At 43.5% G+C, this 20306-nt stretch overlaps 1 protein-coding gene across 9 annotated transcripts in view; it reads right to left on the reverse strand.

The window, feature by feature from the left end:
• The window catches only part of LOC109872035 (disco-interacting protein 2 homolog C), a 248527-nt gene that overhangs the window by 49504 nt on the left and 178717 nt on the right, over positions 1 to 20306 (reverse strand). For all 9 annotated transcript variants that reach the window (XM_031806568.1, XM_031806571.1, XM_031806569.1 and 6 more), the window contains 7 exons: positions 19845 to 19955; positions 12894 to 13017; positions 11409 to 11518; positions 1717 to 1819; positions 1208 to 1272; positions 608 to 701; positions 175 to 294 (listed from right to left, as the gene is read on the reverse strand). In XM_031806568.1, the coding sequence (XP_031662428.1) occupies positions 175 to 294; positions 608 to 701; positions 1208 to 1272; positions 1717 to 1819; positions 11409 to 11518; positions 12894 to 13017; positions 19845 to 19955 (727 nt within the window). The remainder of the gene's footprint in view (positions 1 to 174; positions 295 to 607; positions 702 to 1207; positions 1273 to 1716; positions 1820 to 11408; positions 11519 to 12893; positions 13018 to 19844; positions 19956 to 20306) is intronic.

A 20306-nucleotide genomic window follows, 5' to 3' on the forward strand; every position in this document is an offset into this window, starting at 1 on the left:
GTAGAGCGAGACAGAGAAAGACAGAGAGAGAGAGAGGCAGAGCGCGACAGAGAGACAGAGAGAGAGAGGTAGAGCGAGACAGAGAGAGAGAGGTAGAGCGAGACAGAGAAAGACAGAGAGAGAGAGAGACAGAGAGAGAGATAGAGAATAGAGTAGTGTGTAGTGTGGTCTTACAGGGGTTGGATCCATCAGCCACCACTAGCATGCGTAGTGAGCTCAGGTTGACGTCCCTCTGGTCCTTGTGGGCCACCAAGGCCCAGTGCATGTCCCTGGACTTTACACATGCCACCTTCGCTGTGGGATGGATCACACCATGGGAAGGGTTAAGGACAGTTCACATGAAGAAAAAAAAGAAGTCAATCAGTGTGGTCAAAATGCAAGTTCAATATTATGGGCTATTATAATACCCCAATAACATTCAGAAGATATCACTTTTGATGTTACTCCAATGTTATCGGTCAAAATGCAGTGAAGTAACAGTTTCAACTGTACATGAAACCATCCTTACAACCAAGTAAAATGCAATATTATTAAACAGTATCAATTCACATGTATCTAAAGTATATTAGCTGAAGCTTGAGTGAATGGAGAGGTGGTGAATCCAGACCTTTGTATTGGCACACTTTCTGGATCCAGGACAGTGGGTTGACCTTCATCAGTGAGTAGGGTATACTGATAACATGCATCATGTTCATCACACTCTGCAACAGGAGAGACACATTAATCAGAGCCATTATTACATGTAAAGTCAAGACTCAATCAAGACTGGTAATTATCAGGATTTTTCTAGGCTAATTAGGAAAACTGATATGAGATCTCATTGGTTAAAACACTGATTAATTAGTGTATGCACTATGCATCCCAAACAGCACCCTTTCACTTTATAGTACAGGGCCTGATGGGCCCTCGTAAAAAGTGGTGCACCCTATAGGTAATAGGATGCCATTTGGGATGCAGCCTGTATTGCTCTAACACAACAGAGACTAAAGACCCTGTGGCTGCACATTAGAATATATTCACTGTTCGTTATAATTGGATTTGGGAGAACACATTTAAACAGTGGTAAAAATCCCCTCTGATAATATAATTCCCATTTCAAAATGGTGCTCAAAGAAAACATAGTAAGAATATAATCATCTTTAACGAGCCCTCTAAGCCCTGTGCAGATGTGTGTGTGTGTATCAAAGCCCTGCTGGAAGGTCCTCACCGTGAGAATACCATGCCACAGCCCCACGTCCTTCTTAAAGTCTAATACATTCACTATGGTCTCAGCTGCAGAGGAGAGAGAGGCACAGAGAGAGAGAGAGAGAGGCACAGAGAGAGAGAGAGAGAGAGGCACAGAGAGAGAGAGAGAGGCACAGAGAGAGAGAGAGAGGCACAGAGAGAGAGAGAGAGAGAGAGAGAGAGAGAGAGAGAGAGAGAGAGAGAGAGAGAGAGAGAGAGAGAGAGAGAGAGAGGCAGAGAGAGAGAGAGGCAGAGGCAGAGAGATACATGACATGTTAGATTCTATGTACACAATGCATGATCATTACTGTGAGAGATGGGGTTTAGACCAATGACTGTTGTGAGAAGCAGAACACCCAAACAAGTGAAAGATGGAGAGAGAATCCAATTGTAATGAAAAGGTATTTATCTATGTTCTATGTCTCCCATAGCAGAGTCTTAGTGCTATGACTTCTGTAGAATGTCTTATCGTAGAGGGCTGCAGAGTCCCACCTTCTGTGTATCCACAGGACTGGGTGAGGGCCTGACAGTGAGTCAGCAGAGCTATCCTCATCACCGTCACTCCCAGCACACTGCCATCCTTACATGTCTTATACTGCAGGTGAGGAGAGAGACAGAGACAGAGCGAGCGAGTGACAGACACACACACAGAGAGAGCGAGAGATAGACAGAGAGCAGGCGTTAGGATGTGTATCACAGTCACAAAGCAGCAACACAGACCATCATTACACATATGCTGTATTGACCATTATTTCCCCTACCTACAGTACGGTCATGTTGCTAGACGCCACCTGTTAATTACAGTACAGACAAACCATGGCTCATTTCAAACACTGCTTGTAAAGCCACTCTACTGTTATATATCTGATTAATTATCAGTCGCTAGTATTGAGAATACACATAATGCCTCTTAGCAGATGTTGTTCTGCCTACTGTTTACACACATCCTGGGGTAGGGCAGTGCTATTGCCTTTAACAATCAGGCAGTAACATCCTTTCTCTCAGACCAGACATCCCAGTCCTAGTAGACACACACAGTACTAGATCTGAGGATGGGAATGACAGTCTTCACTCTAATAAAGCCATGGTGCCTCCTCCAGTCAGTCTGATGAACGACCACAGAGCTAGCTTAGAGCAACACAACATAAACACTATCCAGACTACTGTCAGCTTCAGCCACACAGAACACAGAGAGAGAGAAAAATATTTGTTTATTTATTTTTCCTTCTGTACTTGAACTATTTGCATATCATTACAATACCGTTATTATACTCATAATATGACATTTGAAATGTCTTTATTCTTTTGGAACTTTTGTGAGTGTAATGTTTACTGTACATTTTTTATTTCACTTTTGTTTATTATCTAATTCACTTGCTTTGGCAATGTAAACATATGTTTCCCATGCCAATAAAGCCATTACATTAAATTGATAGAGACAGAGAGCGAGCATTCCATCTGTCTGTCTGAGGGTACCTCCCAAAATGCATCCTATTCCCTACATAGTGCCCTACTTTTGACCAGAGCCCTATAAACCCTAGTCAAAAGTAGTACACTACAGTATAAGGCAGGGCTGTTCAAATCTGGTCCCGGAGGGACTAAACACTTCTGTTTTTTGTTTCTACCCGGTAGTTAATTGAACTCACCTGGTGTCCCTTGATTGAATCAGTCCCTGATTAGAAGTTGAGGATGAAAACCAGAAGTGTTTTGTTCCTCCAGGACCAACATTTAACAGCCCTGCTATATAGGGTATAGGGGGCCATTTGGGACACTTAGGAATGAATAGCAGCAACTTTCATTATTCACAGTATATTTTATCTCAACCTAACTAATGGGAGAACAGCACTCAACATTTAGATGGATTATACCATTGATTTTCTAATCTGCACTTCAGGGAGATTATTAAAACATTATTAAAGGTGGACTGCACTTCCTGATCTCGCCTCATTTTAGACTTGGTTCATTAAGAAATACTAGCAGCCATGACTGAATTAAAACATGAGTTGGTTTCGGGGTGTGGTTTGATGTGGGTGTCTCGTGTGTGTTTGCAGGTGGGAAGAGTTAGTCAAATTATTTAGCCAATTAGCTTCAGTCGGCTGGTGTGCGACCATGGCAAAATTGGTTTGACTTTGGATAGCCTATCTCTGGGGATAGTTAGGGACCATCAAATTACACAATGTAAATGGGACAATATTTTCATGTTGCACATCTTTTAGTTGTCTGATTAAATGCTTTCAATATTTGTATAGGAATTTCTACCATTTATAATTGGTTTTATGTTTTTAAGTCATTGACATTTTTAGTTATTGACCTTTTAAAGTATTGTCCCTTGTGCATTGGTCCCTAACTAGCCCCATAGGGATATAATTTGTCAAATCAATTTTACCATGGGCATTACGATAGGGTCATGTGCAGCTGCGCTACGAATGTATGATTACTTGGGTGCTGCCAGTTGTGGGCAGGATTAAAATAAACCCAACCCAAATAAACCTGTTGTGTTACCCTTCATTCCGTGACACCATTTCCCCCCCTATCATCTCACAAATCTCAGTTTTGGATGAGACTGACTTTATGACCAAAATTATTCTATTTACACTTTTTTTTTGACACAATTTTTTCGACTCATCAATGCCACATTGGCGATTTTCAAAACAAGAAGTTGCTTTTTAGGGGCAGTCGCTCTTTAAAAGTTAGACAGTCATTAGGCTAAGTCATTATAACAGACCTTCATGCTCTATATCTTACAGACTATCTGAAGTAGTATTACATTGAGAAGAGTGATGCATAGCATATCCAGATATCTGCTCAGCCTTACATATGTCTAGTGATGCATGACTACGAAAACAACCATGTCTAAAAGATTAAGTCCAGAACAAAATATTTCTGGAGACATTTTCCTTTGTAGAATTGACGAGGACATTTCTTGTAAGCCATTGCTGAAAATTTTTCTTGTAAATGTCCATTTGACTAAGGAGAGGACTAGAAAAAATGTGGGGACTGAGTAGGAAAGTACTTTGAGGAAGCCAAAAGTACCAAAACGGTCACTACCCATTACTGCAATTTTGGATACTGTCTAGACATCAACAAACAATGGACCCATCCCAAATGGCACCCTATTCCCTATAAAGTGCACTACTTTTGACTAGGGCTTTGGTCATATGTAGTGCACTATATAACACTGTAGAAAGAAACTTTATTGTCCATCCAGGATGGACATTTTTCTTTGGCATCACCTTCCATTAAAAGGATCACATACATTCTCACATCAGACACATTTAAACCAGTCATGTTGCATACACTAACAACAGAGGACATTGAGACATTCACTCACAGCCGACCACTGTCCCAACTGCACTGGATAGATAAGTACAAATACTGACAAAATCTACTTTGCATTTAGTAGTCCAACAGCACAAGGAACGAATGAATGTTTGAACACGTTCTTCTTGTCCATGGGCCTTCTGAAGCGCCAGCCAGAGGGAAGCCTCTTTAACTGAGGGATTTAGAGGGTGGAGGTCGACAGATTCATTGGAATGATTCATTAGGGCCGATTTCAAGTTTTCATAACAATCGGAAATCTGTATTTTTGGACACCTTTATTTAACTAGTCAGTTAAGAACACATTCTTATTTTCAATGACGGCCTAGGAACAGTGGGTTAACTGCCTTGTTCAAGGGCAGAACGACAGATTTTTACCTTGTCAGCTCAGGGATTCAATCTTGCAACCTTACGGTTAACTAGTCCAACGCTCTAACCACCTGCTTTACATTGCACTCCATGAGGAGACTGTTACGCGAATGCAGTAAGAAGCCAAGGTAAGTTGCTAGCTAGCATTAAACTTATCTTATAAAAAACAAGCAATCCATCATAATCACTAGTTAACTACACATGATTGATGATATTACTAGTTTATCTAGCGTGTCCTGCGTTGCATATAATCGATGCGGTGCATATTCGCGAAAACGGACTGTCGTTGCTCCAATGTGTACCTAACCATAAACATCAATGCCTTTCTTAAAATCAATACACAGAAGTATATATTTTTAAACCTGCATATTCAGCTAAACGTCAATAGCGTTTCAAACGTCACTCGCTATGAGACCTTGAAGTAGTTGTTCCCCTTGCTCTGCAAGGGCCGCGGCTTTTGTGGAGCGATGGGTAACGATGCTTCGAGGGTGGCTGTTGTCGATGTTTTCCTGGTTTGAGCCCAGGTAGGGGCGAGGAGAGGGACGGAAGCTATACTGTTACACTGGCAATACTAAAGTGCCTATAAGATCATCCAATAGTCAAAGGTACAGTGGGGCAAAAAAGTATTTAGTCAGCCACCAATTGTGCAAGTTCTCCCACTTAAAAAGATGAGAGAGGCCTGTAATTCTCATCATAGGTACACTTCAAGTATGACAGACAAAACGAGAAAAAAAATCCAGAAAATCACATTGTAGGATTTTTAATTAATTTATTTGCAAATTCTGGTGGAAAATAAGTGTTTGGTCAATAACAAAAGTTTATCTCAATACTTTGTTATATACCCTTTGTTGGCAATGACAGAGGTCAAACGTTTTCTGTAAGTCTTCACAAGGTTTTCACTCACTGTTGCTGGTATTTTGGCCCATTCCTCCATGCAGATCTCCTCTAGAGCAGTGATGTTTTGGGGCTGTTGCTGGGCAACACAGACTTTCAACTCCCTCCAAAGATTTTCTATGGGGTTGAGATCTGGAGACTGGCTAGGCCACTCCAGGACCTTGAAATGCTTCTTACGAAGCCACTCCTTCATTGCCCGGGCGGTGTGTTTGGGATCATTGTCATGCTGAAAGACCCAGTCACGTTTCATCTTCAATGCCCTTGCTGATGGAAGGAGGTTTTCACTCAAAATCTCACGATACATGGCCCCATTCATTCTTTCCTTTACACGGATCAGTCGTCCTGGTCCCTTTGCAGAAAAACAGCCCCAAAGCATGATGTTTCCACCCCCATGCTTCACAGTAGGTATGGTGTTCTTTGGATGCAACTCAGCATTCTTTGTCCTCCAAACATGTCGAGTTGAGTTTTTACCAAAAAGTTATATTTTGGTTTCATCTGACCATATGACATTCTCCCAATCTTCTTCTGGATCATCCAAATGCTCTCTAGCAAACTTCAGACGGGCCTGGACATGTACTGGCTTAAGCAGGGGGACACGTCTGGCACTGCAGGATTTGAGTCCCTGGCGGCGTAGTGTGTTACTGATGGTAGGCTTTGTTACTTTGGTCCCAGCTCTCTGCAGGTCATTCACTAGGTCCCCCCGTGTGGTTCTGGGATTTTTTCTCACCGTTCTTGTGATCATTTTGACCCCACGGGGTGAGATCTTGTGTGGAGCCCCAGATCGAGGGAGATTATCAGTGGTCTTGTATGTCTTCCATTTCCTAATAATTGGTCCCACAGTTGATTTCTTCAAACCAAACTGCTTACCTATTGCAGATTCAGTCTTCCCAGCCTGGTGCAGGTCTACAATTTTGTTTCTGGTGTCCTTTGACAGCTCTTTGGTCTTGGCCAAAGTGGAGTTTGGAGTGTGACTGTTTGAGGTTGTGTCTTTTATACTGATAACAAGTTCAAACAGGTGCCATTAATACAGGTAACGAGTGGAGGACAGAGGAGCCTCTTAAAGAAGAAGTTACAGGTCTTGCTTGTTTGTAGGTGACCAAATACTTATTTTCCACCATAATTTACAAATAAATTCATTAAAAATCCTACAATGTGATTTTCTGGATTTTTTTTCTCATTTTGTCTGTCATAGTTGAAGTGTACCTATGATGAAAATTACAGGCCTCTCTCGGTTTCGGCTTTTTTTGGTCCTCCAATAATCGGTATCGGCGTTGAAAAATCATAGTCGGTCGACCTCTAGCAGAGGGTGTGAGGGGTCACCAACGACAGCCAGTGCCTTCTTTTTGGTTGCCTTGCGGAACAGACTGCTCAAATGTGCCTGTGGTCAACTAATTACTTTGCTGGCTGTGTTTACTATTCTGGTCAGTTTGCTTTTGCTCCTCACGCTCAGATTACCATACCAGACTGCCATAATGAACGTGAGGATGCTCTCCACCAAGCTGCTGTACACCCTTCTCCAGAACAACCTGACTGACCCCAAACTCCTTAAATTTCCTGATTAAAAAAAGGCGCTGGCTTGCTTTAAAAAAATAGTATGCATTCCCTGTAAAACTCAGCTTGTTCAAAACTGTTCAATCAATTTGTGACCCTAGGTATTTGAAACACTCATTCAGAGAGAGTGGTTGGGACACTGGCAAGTTGTTTCCAATGATGATCAGCTCCTTTGTTTATTCCACATTGACGTGGAGGGCAACTGACGGGCACCATTCTTGAAGGTTGCTGGTCTGTTTAAAATAGCTGTCCCCATCTGATGTAGCATCTTTAAAAAAAGAGCCCTACCAGAGCCATGTCAAAAAAGGCTCACATTGCTTCCTTGGCTCTTCATCTCATTAAGTGTAGATAGAGAACAACAACGGTAAAAGGACACACCCCTGGGTGTGTTCAGGGTCAGTTCATCAGAGAGGGCCCCATTCATGAGGACACACTGTGGGCGGTCAGTTAAAAAGTCCTTGATCCAACCTGCAAGGCCTCTGTTGACATTCAGGTCCAGTAGTCATTTCAGCAGTGTGTGTATTTGCATTGTCTTGAAAGCTGAACTAAAATCAATAAATTGTGTGCATATGATTTAGCATGTTGTAGGTGACTAGCCACCATGTTCACCAAGGTCAGGGTAGCATCCTCAGTCCCCCTCTGTGCCTAATAGGCAAACTGTAATGGGTCCAATTGATCTGCTATGGACAGGGTAAGGTGCTTACTAACAACCCTTTCCATGCATTTGGCCAGAAGGGGCGTGAGGGCCACAGGTCGAAAGTAATTTGGTGATTTGGCCTGTGACTTCTTAGGGGCTGGTACAATGGTCAACACCTTCAGGAGTTTGGAGTTGAAACAGTAATGTGAAGACTCCCTTGAGCTGGTCGGCGCAGACCTTCAGTACCTTGCCCCGTAGACCGCCTGGGCCCGTTGCTTTGTGTGGCTCAATATGTGAGAAGCATGAGGCCACCTCACTCTTTGTTATGTGGACAGGAGAGGATTTGGGGATGGTCTCACATATTTGTTTACATTCATCTTTGAAATCGACGGTGGCAAATTTTTCATAGAAACAGTTAAGGTAATTTACAAAGGATGAGAAGTCTGCAATTGTATTGTTCCCTCTTTTCCTTTCCATTGCATTAAGTCCTTCCCAAGCTTGTCTTGGATTGGCTGGACAGAACCTCTGTTCCACTTCATCCTTGAAGTCCTTTTTAGCTTTACACATTTTTGATCTGAATTCATTTTCTTTCTCCATTACAGCATCAGTATCTCCTTTCAGGAAAGCAAACTTTCATTGAAAGGCACATTTTCAAGTGCTACCCAGGGCTTGTTGTTGGTAAATATAGTTTTACTGTTAATGACAGTATCCTCACAGAACTGGATGTAGGATGTGGTGCTGTCAGTCATCTCGTGGGGATCCCTGCACGAGTCAAAGAACACCTCCCAGTGTGATGTCAAAGCAATCCTTGAGCTCCTCCCTACTCTCCTCTGTTCACACCTGAATGGATTTCTCTACAGGTTATTCACGTTTAACCTGCTGACTGTATCTCGGTAGGAGATGGATAATGTTATGGTCGGATTTCCTGATGCTTTGCACACTGCCTTGTATGCATCCTCTATGTTGCCATAACACCGGTCCAGGATGTGAGTTGAGCGAGTTGGACAGGTGACATACTGTACTGTTGCAGAGTGGGGAGGTGCGCGGAAAGGGAGAGCATATTAAATCCCCAAGCAGAAATACTGTCTGGTCAGCTGATCATGAAAGAGCAGCATTAAAACAGTCTGTAATCCTGTCAGCAGCTTCCTTATTGTTAGGTCCAGGCACATAGACCAGAGTAATGGTCATCTGTCCAAACTTGCGTGGACGATAGAATGAATGAATAGAATGTCTCAGCCTCCAGTATTTATGCTGCAGTAGTTTATGTGTCGGGGGGCTGGGGTCAGTTTGTTATATCTGGAGTACTTCTCCTGTCCTATTCGGTGTCCTGTGTGAATCTAAGTGTGCGTTCTCTAATTCTCTCCTTCTCTCTTTCTTTCTCTCTCTCGGAGGACCTGAGCCCTAGGACCATGCCCCAGGACTACCTGACATGATGACTCCTTGCTGTCCCCAGTCCACCTGGCCATGCTGCTGTTCCAGTTTCAACTGACCTGAGCCCTAGGACCATGCCCCAGGACTACCTGACATGATGACTCCTTGCTGTCCCCAGTCTACCTGGCCATGCTGCTGCTCCAGTTTCAACTTCCACCTGACTGTGCTGCTGCTCTAGTTTCAACTGTTCTGCCTTATTATTATTCGACCATGCTGGTCATTTATGAACATTGAACATCTTGACCATGTTCTGTTATAATCTCCACCCGGCACAGCCAGAAGAGGACTGGCCACCCCACATAGCCTGGTTCCTCTCTAGGTTTCTTCCTAGGTATTGGCCTTTCTAGGGAGTTTTTCCTAGCCACCGTGCTTCTACACCTGCATTGCTTGCTGTTTGGGGTTTTAGGCTGGGTTTCTGTACAGCACTTTGAGATATCAGCTGATGTACGAAGGGCTATATAAATAAATTTGATTTGATTTGATTTGAATGGCCTGAATAATACAACAAGAATCTGTCTCTGGTGCACACTTGTTCAATCACATTATACTGCGTTGCCCAAGTATTATCTACAAAGATACATAGCCCCCAGCCTATTGATTTATGTGACGTTGTTTTGACTCCATCTGCTCTAATGACAGTGTATCCATCAATGTTCACATCAATATTGTCCTGCTTGAGCCACATTTCTGTAAAGCAGATTCAATGACTTCTTCTAAAGTCCCCTTCAAATGTAGCCCTTGCCGCTAACTCATCCAGGTTATTATTTAGTGACCGCATAGTTGACAGGGTGGTCACCGGGAGCGGGTGACAGCTTCCCCGCCTCCGTAGTCCGTTCCTAACACCACCTCTTGAGCCTCACTTTTGCTTGGTTACCCTTTTTGACTTTGTAGAACAACCATCAGGCAAGGCAATGCTGTTTTGGAGAAAGTGAGTTTCATCTCGGAAAGAGAGCAGAAACGCAGGGGAGTAGGTGATTGTGGTTGATTTACTAATGGAATCCATACAACCCCCGGTAGTGATTGGAAAGTTTTCCTCATATTACACCGATTAGGATTAAAAAGGTCACACATGCCACGTACAATCCACTTTCAAACTTGCAAAATTGAGCGATATAACTATAAACAAACAATTCACACAGATGAGCTCAGGGTCTGGCTCAGTGCCGCGCCCCCAATGGTATAAGGTGCCATTTTGGATGCAGACAATCCCAGTTGTCTGCTCTAATGATGTTCCAACATCTTCTTCTCTCTATTTAATTCTGATTTTTTCCACTCACTTCACAATCAACATAGAATATCTACACCTCTGGTTTAAATTACCGCCTGGCTGCATAAAAAGAGCCAAAGTAAATGAAGACAAACCACATTATCTGACTGGATTGACTGGTCGGTCTCCGGCTTCTTGCTAAATGGCACCCTATTCCGTTTATAGTGCACTACCTTTGACCAGGGCCCAGGTCAAAAGTAGTGTACTATATAGGGGAAACGGTGTCATTTGGGAAATATATTTTGTCTCCCATACAGAAGCAACAACTGAATATCCAATCGCCAGACAGACAATGATAATCAAACCCCATGAAGCACATTGATCGGCAATCACAAGCAGATCGATTGACAACTACACCAAACAAGTGCTGTTTGCAGTTAGCCTAGACATCCCAATGAGAGCTGTGCACTTAGCAGAGCATATAATACATGATCTAGCTGTAGTTAACCAATAACAGCAACACCTCTCTTCGTATTATGACTGATTCATATAATCAATATAGACTTCAGTCAATCCAATCACTCTGTGTTGTCAAGAGTGAGATACTTGTTAACAGACCCAGGGGAATAGCAGTCCAAATCAATGGGAGAAGAAACCAGACAGCAAAAACAACATTATTGTAGTGATGAACTTTATCTTGGTACAAGGTGGGAACATCTTGAAAAACATTCACGTTGTTGCATAAGCAGTCAAAGACATAACAGATCTGTGTGTTACCTCAATATAGGCTGTGTCGTTATTTGCATCCTTGATATGGGGGAACCAGTCTCTGGGGGGTTTGGATAAGTGCTTAGATTCAGTCACAAACCACAGTAGCTTTGGCCAGCCTGGATAGAGAGACAGACAGACAAACAGACAGACAGATCAAAGAGAGTTATTAGGACCAAGACAAAAGAAAAGACAATCAAGGCATTAGAGAGCCAGTCACAATCTGCCATTTAATGTGATGTGATTTTGATTTGATATATTAGGATCCCCATTAGCCGAAGCCAATGGAGACAGCTAGTCTAGTGATTACCCTGAAGCGATCAATGAGCACTCATCCCGATTGATGCTGGGTTTTGCGTCCCTACTGTATGTAGTGCACTACTTTTGACCAGGGCCCATAGGGGGCTTTTTGGGAGGCATCCTGGGCCTGACCCAGGCTGTGTGCCAGTATTATATGTAGGGTTTCCATAGCCAGCCCTCTACTCAGCCCTGACTTATGTCATCAATGCTAAAATGATAGCTTTAAATCCACTGGTTGGCATCAATACTGAGGAGTATGCACAATGGGGCTGCCGAGTGGTGCAACGGTCTAAGGCACCGCATCTCAGTGCTAGAGGCGTCACTACAGACCCTGGTTTGATTCCAGGCTGTATCACAACCAGACGTGATTGGGAGTCCCATGGGGCAGCGCACAATTAGCCCAACCTCGTCCGGGTTAGGGTTTGGCTGGGGTAGGCCGTCATTGTAAATAAGAATTTGTTCTAACTGACCTGCCTAAAATAAAAAGAATTAAAAAAGAATTACACTGAGCTCTCTCTCCCTGACTGCTCTGTTCCCCACACAGTGGGCCATTCTATATGCAGCTACTGTGTACTAAACCATTCTACATTACATGCAGCCACTGTGTACTAAACCATTCTACATTACATGCAGCTACTGTGTACTAAACCATCCTACATTACACAGCCCCGTGTACTAAACCATTCTACATGCAGCTACTGTGTACTAAACCATTCTATATGCAGTCTGTGTACTAAACCATTCTATATGCAGTCTGTGTACTAAACCATTCTATATGCAGTCTGTGTACTAAACCATTCTATATGCAGTCTGTGTACTAAAACAAACCTGCCCTCCTATTTAATCACGTCTCTTCTGCCTGCTTATCCTTCCATTCCAAGTCTCTCCATTTGTTTTGGAGAGGAGCAATAAAATCACCAAACTAAAAACCTGTTTGATATCAGTGTTTCATTTCAATACAACCTGGTACTACAGAACCTTGTGCTGCTTTAGACACACTCATATCATTCCTAGAATGCTTATCCTTATTCAAGTCAATGAGTCTGTGATGGGTGACCAGACAGCAATATTGGAATTCTGTTTTTGTGGATGTAGTATCTTATGAAAACCATCTGACACAGCATCACATACGACAGCATATGACAGGACCACATCATGCAGTGGTGCGTCACATGCTTTGACACAGTTGCTGACCTTTGAACTGTGGGATCTCCCCTGTGGTGCTCTTGGGAAGGCCTTTATGGCAGGCGTCACTCGTCAAGGCAACCGTCACCCCACAGCTCCCCAGCAAAAAGCCTATCTGCTGGCTCCCTGCATCCTGTAGAGGGAGAGTGGGGGAGAGAGAGAGAGAGAAGATGGTCAAAGGAGGAAAGTCTCAGTCAACATTGCTTTTGTTTTCATATTGCACATTAATTAGGCGTATTTTATACTCTCTGTACACGCATTCAGTCTTTTTATCTGGTGTTTTACGACTTTTAAGAGGATATATTACTTTAGAAAAACAGTGATATCATCCTACCGTTCACACACATTGCGCGGCCCCCCCCTCTCTGACAGTGTGTGTGGGTGGAGGAGTGAGCCCACACCAGCTCATATGGAGGAGACAGCCCTGCAAACCTGAGCTAGGGAGTTTCCTATTCTACACTACAGTATGCAGCCTTTCTGTCTCAGACCCTACCTCTCTGCTTAAACTGGGCCCATAGCCCTGCCTGCCTGCCTGTCTTCCTGCCTGCCGGTCTTCCTGCCAGCCGGTCTTCCTGCCAGCCGGTCTTCCTGCCAGCCGGTCTTCCTGCCTGCCGGTCTTCCTGCCTGCCTGCATCAGCTGAACCTGAGTCAGCAAAATGTCTAATTGAGCCGGGATGAAGGGAAATAGACGGAGATGGGAAGAGACAGCAGAGAGAAAGCAGAGAGGGATGTGTGAATGTGTGTGAGTAAGCAAGATGGGGAAAAGGCAGAGAGGTGAGGTGGTAGGGGTAAAACAAGAGAGAGCATGGGGGGTCGAAAGGTAAAGAAGGGAGGGAAGGGTGAAGGTTAAAAGGGGGGAGGGTAGGGGGAAGGGGGAGGGTAGGGGGAAGGGTAAAGGGGGAGGGAAGGGTGAAGGGAAGGGTGAAGGGTAAAGGGGGAGGGAAGGGTGAAGGGTAAAAGGGGAGAGAAGGGTGAAGGGTAAAAGGGGAGAGAAGGGTGAAGGGTAAAAGGGGAGAGAAGGGTGAAGGGTAAAGGGGGAGGGAAGGGTGAAGGGTAAAGGGGGAGGGAAGGGTGAAAGGTAAAAGGGGAGAGAAGGGTGAACAGTAAAAGGGGAGAGAAGGGTGAAAGGTAAAAGGGGAGAGAAGGGTGAAAGGTAAAAGGGGAGAGAAGGGTGAAGGGTAAAGGGGGAGGGAAGGGTGAAGGGTAAAAGGGGAGGGTAGGGTGAAGGGTAAAAGGGGAGGGTAGGGTGAAGGGTAAAAGGGGAGGGTAGGGTGAAGGGTAAAGGGGGAGGGAAGGGTGAAGGGTAAAGGGGGAGAGAAGGGTGAAGGGTAAAGGGGGAGGGAAGGGTGAAGGGTAAAGGGGGAGGGAAGGGTGAAGGGGGAGGGAAGGGTGAAGGGGGAGGCTAGTTACTCAACTGGTGATTTTCCTTCTCTTGAGTTCCATCACAGTCAAGTGTGTGTGTGGGACGACTATGTGTGAGCTACTGGCTGCATGCAGACTTGAGAGGCAGTGTAGTCTTATAGGCATAGTATATAATATATACTATTTAGCAGATCCTATGATCCATCTTTCCATTCTACTGTTACTTCAATATCTAGAATTATTCAAACTGTTTTATTGAGACAAATGTTAATACACCCTGTGAATGTGAATGCTTTAAAGCAGGGGTACTACTATTTGAGAAGGTCCAGTGACACAAATTTCCAAGGTGGCAAAGGGCCGGATGGATATCGTCCTTTATCAGCGCTGTGGTACAGCGTAGTAACAAACATAGTCATCTATGACTGAGGAAACATGTTGTTTTATCAAATGTACATTCAATACATTAAATGAGATTAAGAATTTGAAGTAACTACAACATATTTGTAAACATGTAACATCGCATCAACATTGCTGAAGTACAAAAGTGGTTGCATAATTGTCTATGCACTGTGAACCAGTGTACACAACCTTTGAATAAAAAAAATATATATATATATTTAAATGAAATAAAGTGCATGTTTTCTGGAGAACAAAGGAGAGTTGAGCAAAAATAATAATCTGAATGCACAGAACGTCACTCTGGGCCATGTAATATTAATGTAGAAGTCTTGCCCTGCATTAATGAGAGGAATTACCCTTCGTCTCCTGCCAATGCTTGAACTTTGGCAAAAATGGTATGAGAGCAATTCAGACACTGGTGCAGGTGTTCATTGGTGAGCCTGGTGCGGTATTTGATTTGAATAAAGTTACTTGTGGAGAAGGCTGATTCACAGCTGTATGTGGAGTCAAATATGGTCCGGATGTACAGTACCAGTCAAAGGTTTGGACACAGCTATATCAAAACTATGAAATAACACATAGAAAATCATGTAGTAACCAAAAAAGTGTTAATCAAATCAAAATATATTTTATATTTGAGAATCTTTAAAGTAGCCACCCTCTTGGCATTCTCTCAACCAGCTTCACCTGGAATGCTTTTCCAACAGTTTGGAAGGAGTTCCCACATTTGCTGAGCACTTGTTGGCTGCTTTGCCTTCACTCTGCGGGCCAACTCATCCAAAACCATCTCAATTGGGTTGAGGTCGGGTGATTGTGGAGGCCAGGTCATCTGATGCAGCACTCTATCACTCTCCTTCTTGGGCTGGGTCATTGTCCTGTCCTTAGTGGGACTGTCCAAATGATAGTCCCACTAAGCGAACACCAGATGAGATGGCAAATCTCTGTGGTAACTATGTTGGTTAAGTGTGCCTTGAATTCTAAATAAATCACAGACTGTCACCAGCAAAGCACCCCCACACCATTAAACCACGTCCTACATGCTTTACGGTGGGAACTACACATACGGAGATCATCTGTTCACCTACTCTGAGTCTCACAAAGACATGCCGGTTGGAACCAAGAATATCACATTTCCCAAAGGAATCCCAAAGGACAGAAATCCACCGGTATAATGTCCATTGCTCGTGTTTCTTGGCCCAAGCAAGTCTGTTCTTATTGGTGTCCTTTAGCAGTGGTTTCTTTGCAACAATTCGATCATGAGCAATTGATGTTGAGATGTGTCTGTTACTTGAACTCTGTGAAGCATTTATTTGGGCTGCAATTTCTGAGGCTGGTAACTCTAATGAACTTGTCCTCTGCAGCAGAGGTAACAATGGGTCTTTCTTTCCTGTTACGGTCCTCATGAGAGCCAGTGTCATCATAGTGCTTGATGGTTTTTACGACTGCAAATGTTCAGTATTGGCAGACATTCATGTCTTAAAGTAATGATGACCTGTCATTTATCTTTGCTTAAATATGCCATAATATGGACTTGGTCTTTAACCAAATAGGGCTATCTTCTGTATACCACCCCTACCATGTCACAACACAATTGATTGGCTCAAACACAATAAAGAAGGAAATACATTACACAAATTTACTTTTAAAAGCACACCTGTTAATTTAAATGCATTCCAGATGAAGCTGGTTGAGAGAATGACAAGGGTGTGCAAAGCTATCAAGGCAAGCGTTGGCTACTTTGAAGAATCAACAAAAAAAAGTGTCCAAACGTTTGAGTGGTACTGTACAGTACCAGTTTCTTGAGAACAGGGACAGCTGCAGGCACCATCTTTCCCCAGAAAGTGACATGGTCACAATCACCAGCCTGCGCTGGAGACACATTTTTTTCCAGCTCAATCAACTCCATTTGCAGTGATGCAACATCTACCCATCTGAAGATCTGTTTTGCTTCTTTGTGACCAAGAAGGGGGTTTGGATGAGCTTTTCCAACAGTGAAGTCATCAAAACGAGCCTTGAAGTTATCCATCAGCTTCTGGATGAAATCAACATGGTTGGGAACATCTCTGCCTCGTAGCAGGCGGTGTTGTAGGGATGATGCTGCGCTCAAATGTTGATCCGTTTCAGAATCGTTGTCATGACCTCAGAATACTATTTTCCCAGGCACACAGGACAAATTGATGGATGATGCAGTGATATGTCAGGTCAGGGTGGTCCTCTTTCAAACGTGCAACCAGTCCCCTCCCTCTTCCCATCATGGCTGGAGTGCCATCTGTGGTGATGGAGACCACGGACTTCAGATCTCTCCCCCTTTTTGTCAGCATCCCTTTGATGACCTCATGGATATCCTCACCCTGCATATGGGCTTCTCGATTTGTTAAGCCCAACAGCTCCTCACAACATTTCTTCATTGTTTCGTTATAAAATCTGACAAACACCAGAAGCTGGGCATCAGTGTTATCGGTTGATTCATCCACAGCTAATGAAATGCATGGTGCATTCTGAATGGCCTCATCAAGTTGTGAAGTGAAATCTTCAGCAAGGATATGCATATTCTTGGTACCATTTGAAAGGAAACACTTTTGTGGATGTTTGTGTAAATGTGAAAGGAATGTAGGAGAATATAACACAATAGATCTGGTAAAAGACAATACAAAGAAAAAAAACAACCGTTCTTTTGTATTTTTTTTGTAACGTCGATAAAATGCAAGAGAAAGACCATAATGTATTATTCCAGCCCAGATGCAATTTAGATTTTGGCCATATTATTATAAAACTAGATGGTAGCAGTGTATGTGCAGTGACTGATCCATCGAACCATTGTATTTATGTTATTTTTTTAAAATCAAGACTGCTCAAATGTGCCTAATTATTTTATTAATAACTTTTCAAGTTCAAAATTGGGCACTCTCCTCAAACAATAGAGTGGAATTCTTTCACTGTAATAGCTACTGTAAATTGGACAGTGCAGTTGGATTAAAGGTTGTTTCCTTTTTGTAAAGCAGCTTATTTTAGAACATTTGATCCACAAAGGGGCTGATATCCGTCTGATTTGTACAATTCAGAGCCTTTGGTGTACTGTATGGCTCCCATCTCTGTATTGTACTCAGATATCTGATACCTCCACATACTGTAAAAGCAAGACAATTGTGTCAAGTTGGCTGGATGTCCTTTGGCTGATTGGATCCATTCTTAATACACACGGGAAACTGTTGAGCATGAACAACCCAGCAGCCTTGCATTTCTTGACACCAACCGGTGTACCTAGCACCTACTACCATACTCTGTTGAAAGGCACTTCAATCTTTTGTCTTGCCCATTCACCCTCTGACTGGCACACATACACAATGCATGTCTCATTTGGCTCAAGGCTTAAAAATCCTTCTTTAACCTGTCTCCTCCCCTTCAGCTACGATGATTGAAGTGGATTTAACACAACTGACATCAATAAGGGATCATAGCATTCACCTGGTCAGTCTATGTCATGGAAAGAGCAGGTGTACTTAATGTTTTGTACACAGTGTATACAGTGCCTGTAAATTGCTGAAATGCATTGCTTGCAATATTTTCCCATTATTACTGCAGCATAACATAATACAATGTTATGAGGACATTTTACATTTACATTTTGTCATTTAGCAGACACTCTTATCCAGAGCAATTTACAGGAGCAATTAGGTTAAAGTGCCTTGCTAATGGGCACGTCGACAGATTTCTTACCTAGTTGGCTCAGAGATTTGAACCAGCGACCTTTCAGTTACTGACACTTCGCTCTTAACCACTAGGATACCTGCCGCCGGGGGAAACACCAATAACTGTATCTGAGCATGATACCAGTGATGTTCTCCCACAGAGAGTGGAACCACTCTTGTTTAACAATCCCTATTGGATCCAGATGCTGTGGAGACATCATGGCCGTCTGGTTTCTCTATGGCCCCTTCCAGAAATATTACACTATGATAACTGTAGGTAAAGTAAGCCTTGTCCAAGCCAGAACAGCCCATAGGGCAGGAGCCTCTCTCCTGTTTCTGTAGCTTGAGGAAGCGTTGATGTAAAAGTACACCCCTGGAAGAGGACACTTGCCCACCACTGTGTTAATAAGCCAAGTTGCTCCCCCTCAGCACAGAGCGGTGACATATCTTTAGTCCTCCTCTATGAATACAAATCTGTATGCGTCCCAAATAGCACCATATTCCTGTGGGACCTGGTCAAAAGTAGTGCACTACATAGGGAATAGGGTGACTATTTGGAAAACAGCCTCATCCAGAGAGAACCAAATGCTCCCAAATCCCTTCTACCTGTTGATCACCCTCCAGTTACCAGGATGACTTCAGCTCCAGCCTCACTGCCTGAGTCTGCCTCTGTCTGACTGGCCCTGTTGGAGAGAGTGGCAACATCCCAAATGGCACCCTATTCCCTATATAGGACAGAACCTGTGCTCTGTTTGCCCCTGTAGCATAGGACACATCAATGCGCTACTGACTGCTATCTCTCTGGATGTTCTCCACCTCCCTCAGACCTCGTCCTTATGGCCAGGATTACATGCGTTGATCCTCTGACTGAACCACAGAGCTAGAACTGGTCAGGGCAGGCAGGCAGACTGAGTCACATTAGGACGTGAGCTGCATCATAACAGAAGAACACACCACCAACTTCCAGGAGCCTCCATTCTTTACAATTTTTTCTATTTTTATTTAACCTTTAATTACATCGGTTTATTCTCATTGAGATCAAATCTCTTTTACAAGACAGACCAGTTCACTAGTGAAAAACTCCCCCTAGTCTTCTGGTTCTACACACTGCGTGGTCAACAGCTATTCTCCACTCTGACCTCCAACATCACCAACTTCACTAGAGAAGGGACCAGACTGATCTCCTGACTGCAAAAGGCCTAGATTTACATGGCTACAGTATCTCTGCTCTTTCTCTGTGCGACAACATGACTGTTGGACAGCCTACTGTAATTCTGAACACTGATATGAAGAGAATCCTATCACCGCCGACCTGGGCTCTGGTCAAAAGTAGTGCACTATATAGGGGATACGGTACCATTTGGGACACACATTATGTACTAAAAGGGGAACTCCACCTGTCCTTCCTGTCATGCAGCTGGCCTTGATGACCGAGGAAGACACACACGTACACAATTGTGTGTGTGTGTGTGGTGTGTGCACGTTTGCGTGTACGTGTGAGCGGCCTTACCTTTCTCGTAAGTGGCACTTCAATTGGCACAGGGACAAGTTCGGCCAGTAGGCATCCGTAAAAGGCAACCATGAAGGCAGCCGGGTCGTTGTTGGGAAAGACCAGAGCTACCTGTGGACAGATAAATCACATCAAGGTTAGACAGAGGTGGTCATTATATAACGAATGGGAAATCACCCACTAACCCACCCATATACAATTGGTTAGGTCACCAATAGATATCCTCTGTACGCATTCTGACTTTAAAGGTGGGAGGTTTGTGGAAAAAGTGGTTAAAGCTAAAACATGGTATGCTTTCTGACTTGAAAGAAAGGAGATTTTAGTAAACTGTACATTTGTCCATATCGGTTAAGAAGCAGCAGAAAATCTGTATGTCTGACATCTCATCGATCATCGTAAACTGAGGCGTTTTAAGTCAGTGTTGTCACGCCCTGACCTTAGAGAGCCATTTTATTTCTCTAT

This window comes from Oncorhynchus kisutch, linkage group LG27 (genome assembly GCF_002021735.2).
Source record: "Oncorhynchus kisutch isolate 150728-3 linkage group LG27, Okis_V2, whole genome shotgun sequence".
NCBI lineage: Eukaryota > Metazoa > Chordata > Actinopteri > Salmoniformes > Salmonidae > Oncorhynchus > Oncorhynchus kisutch.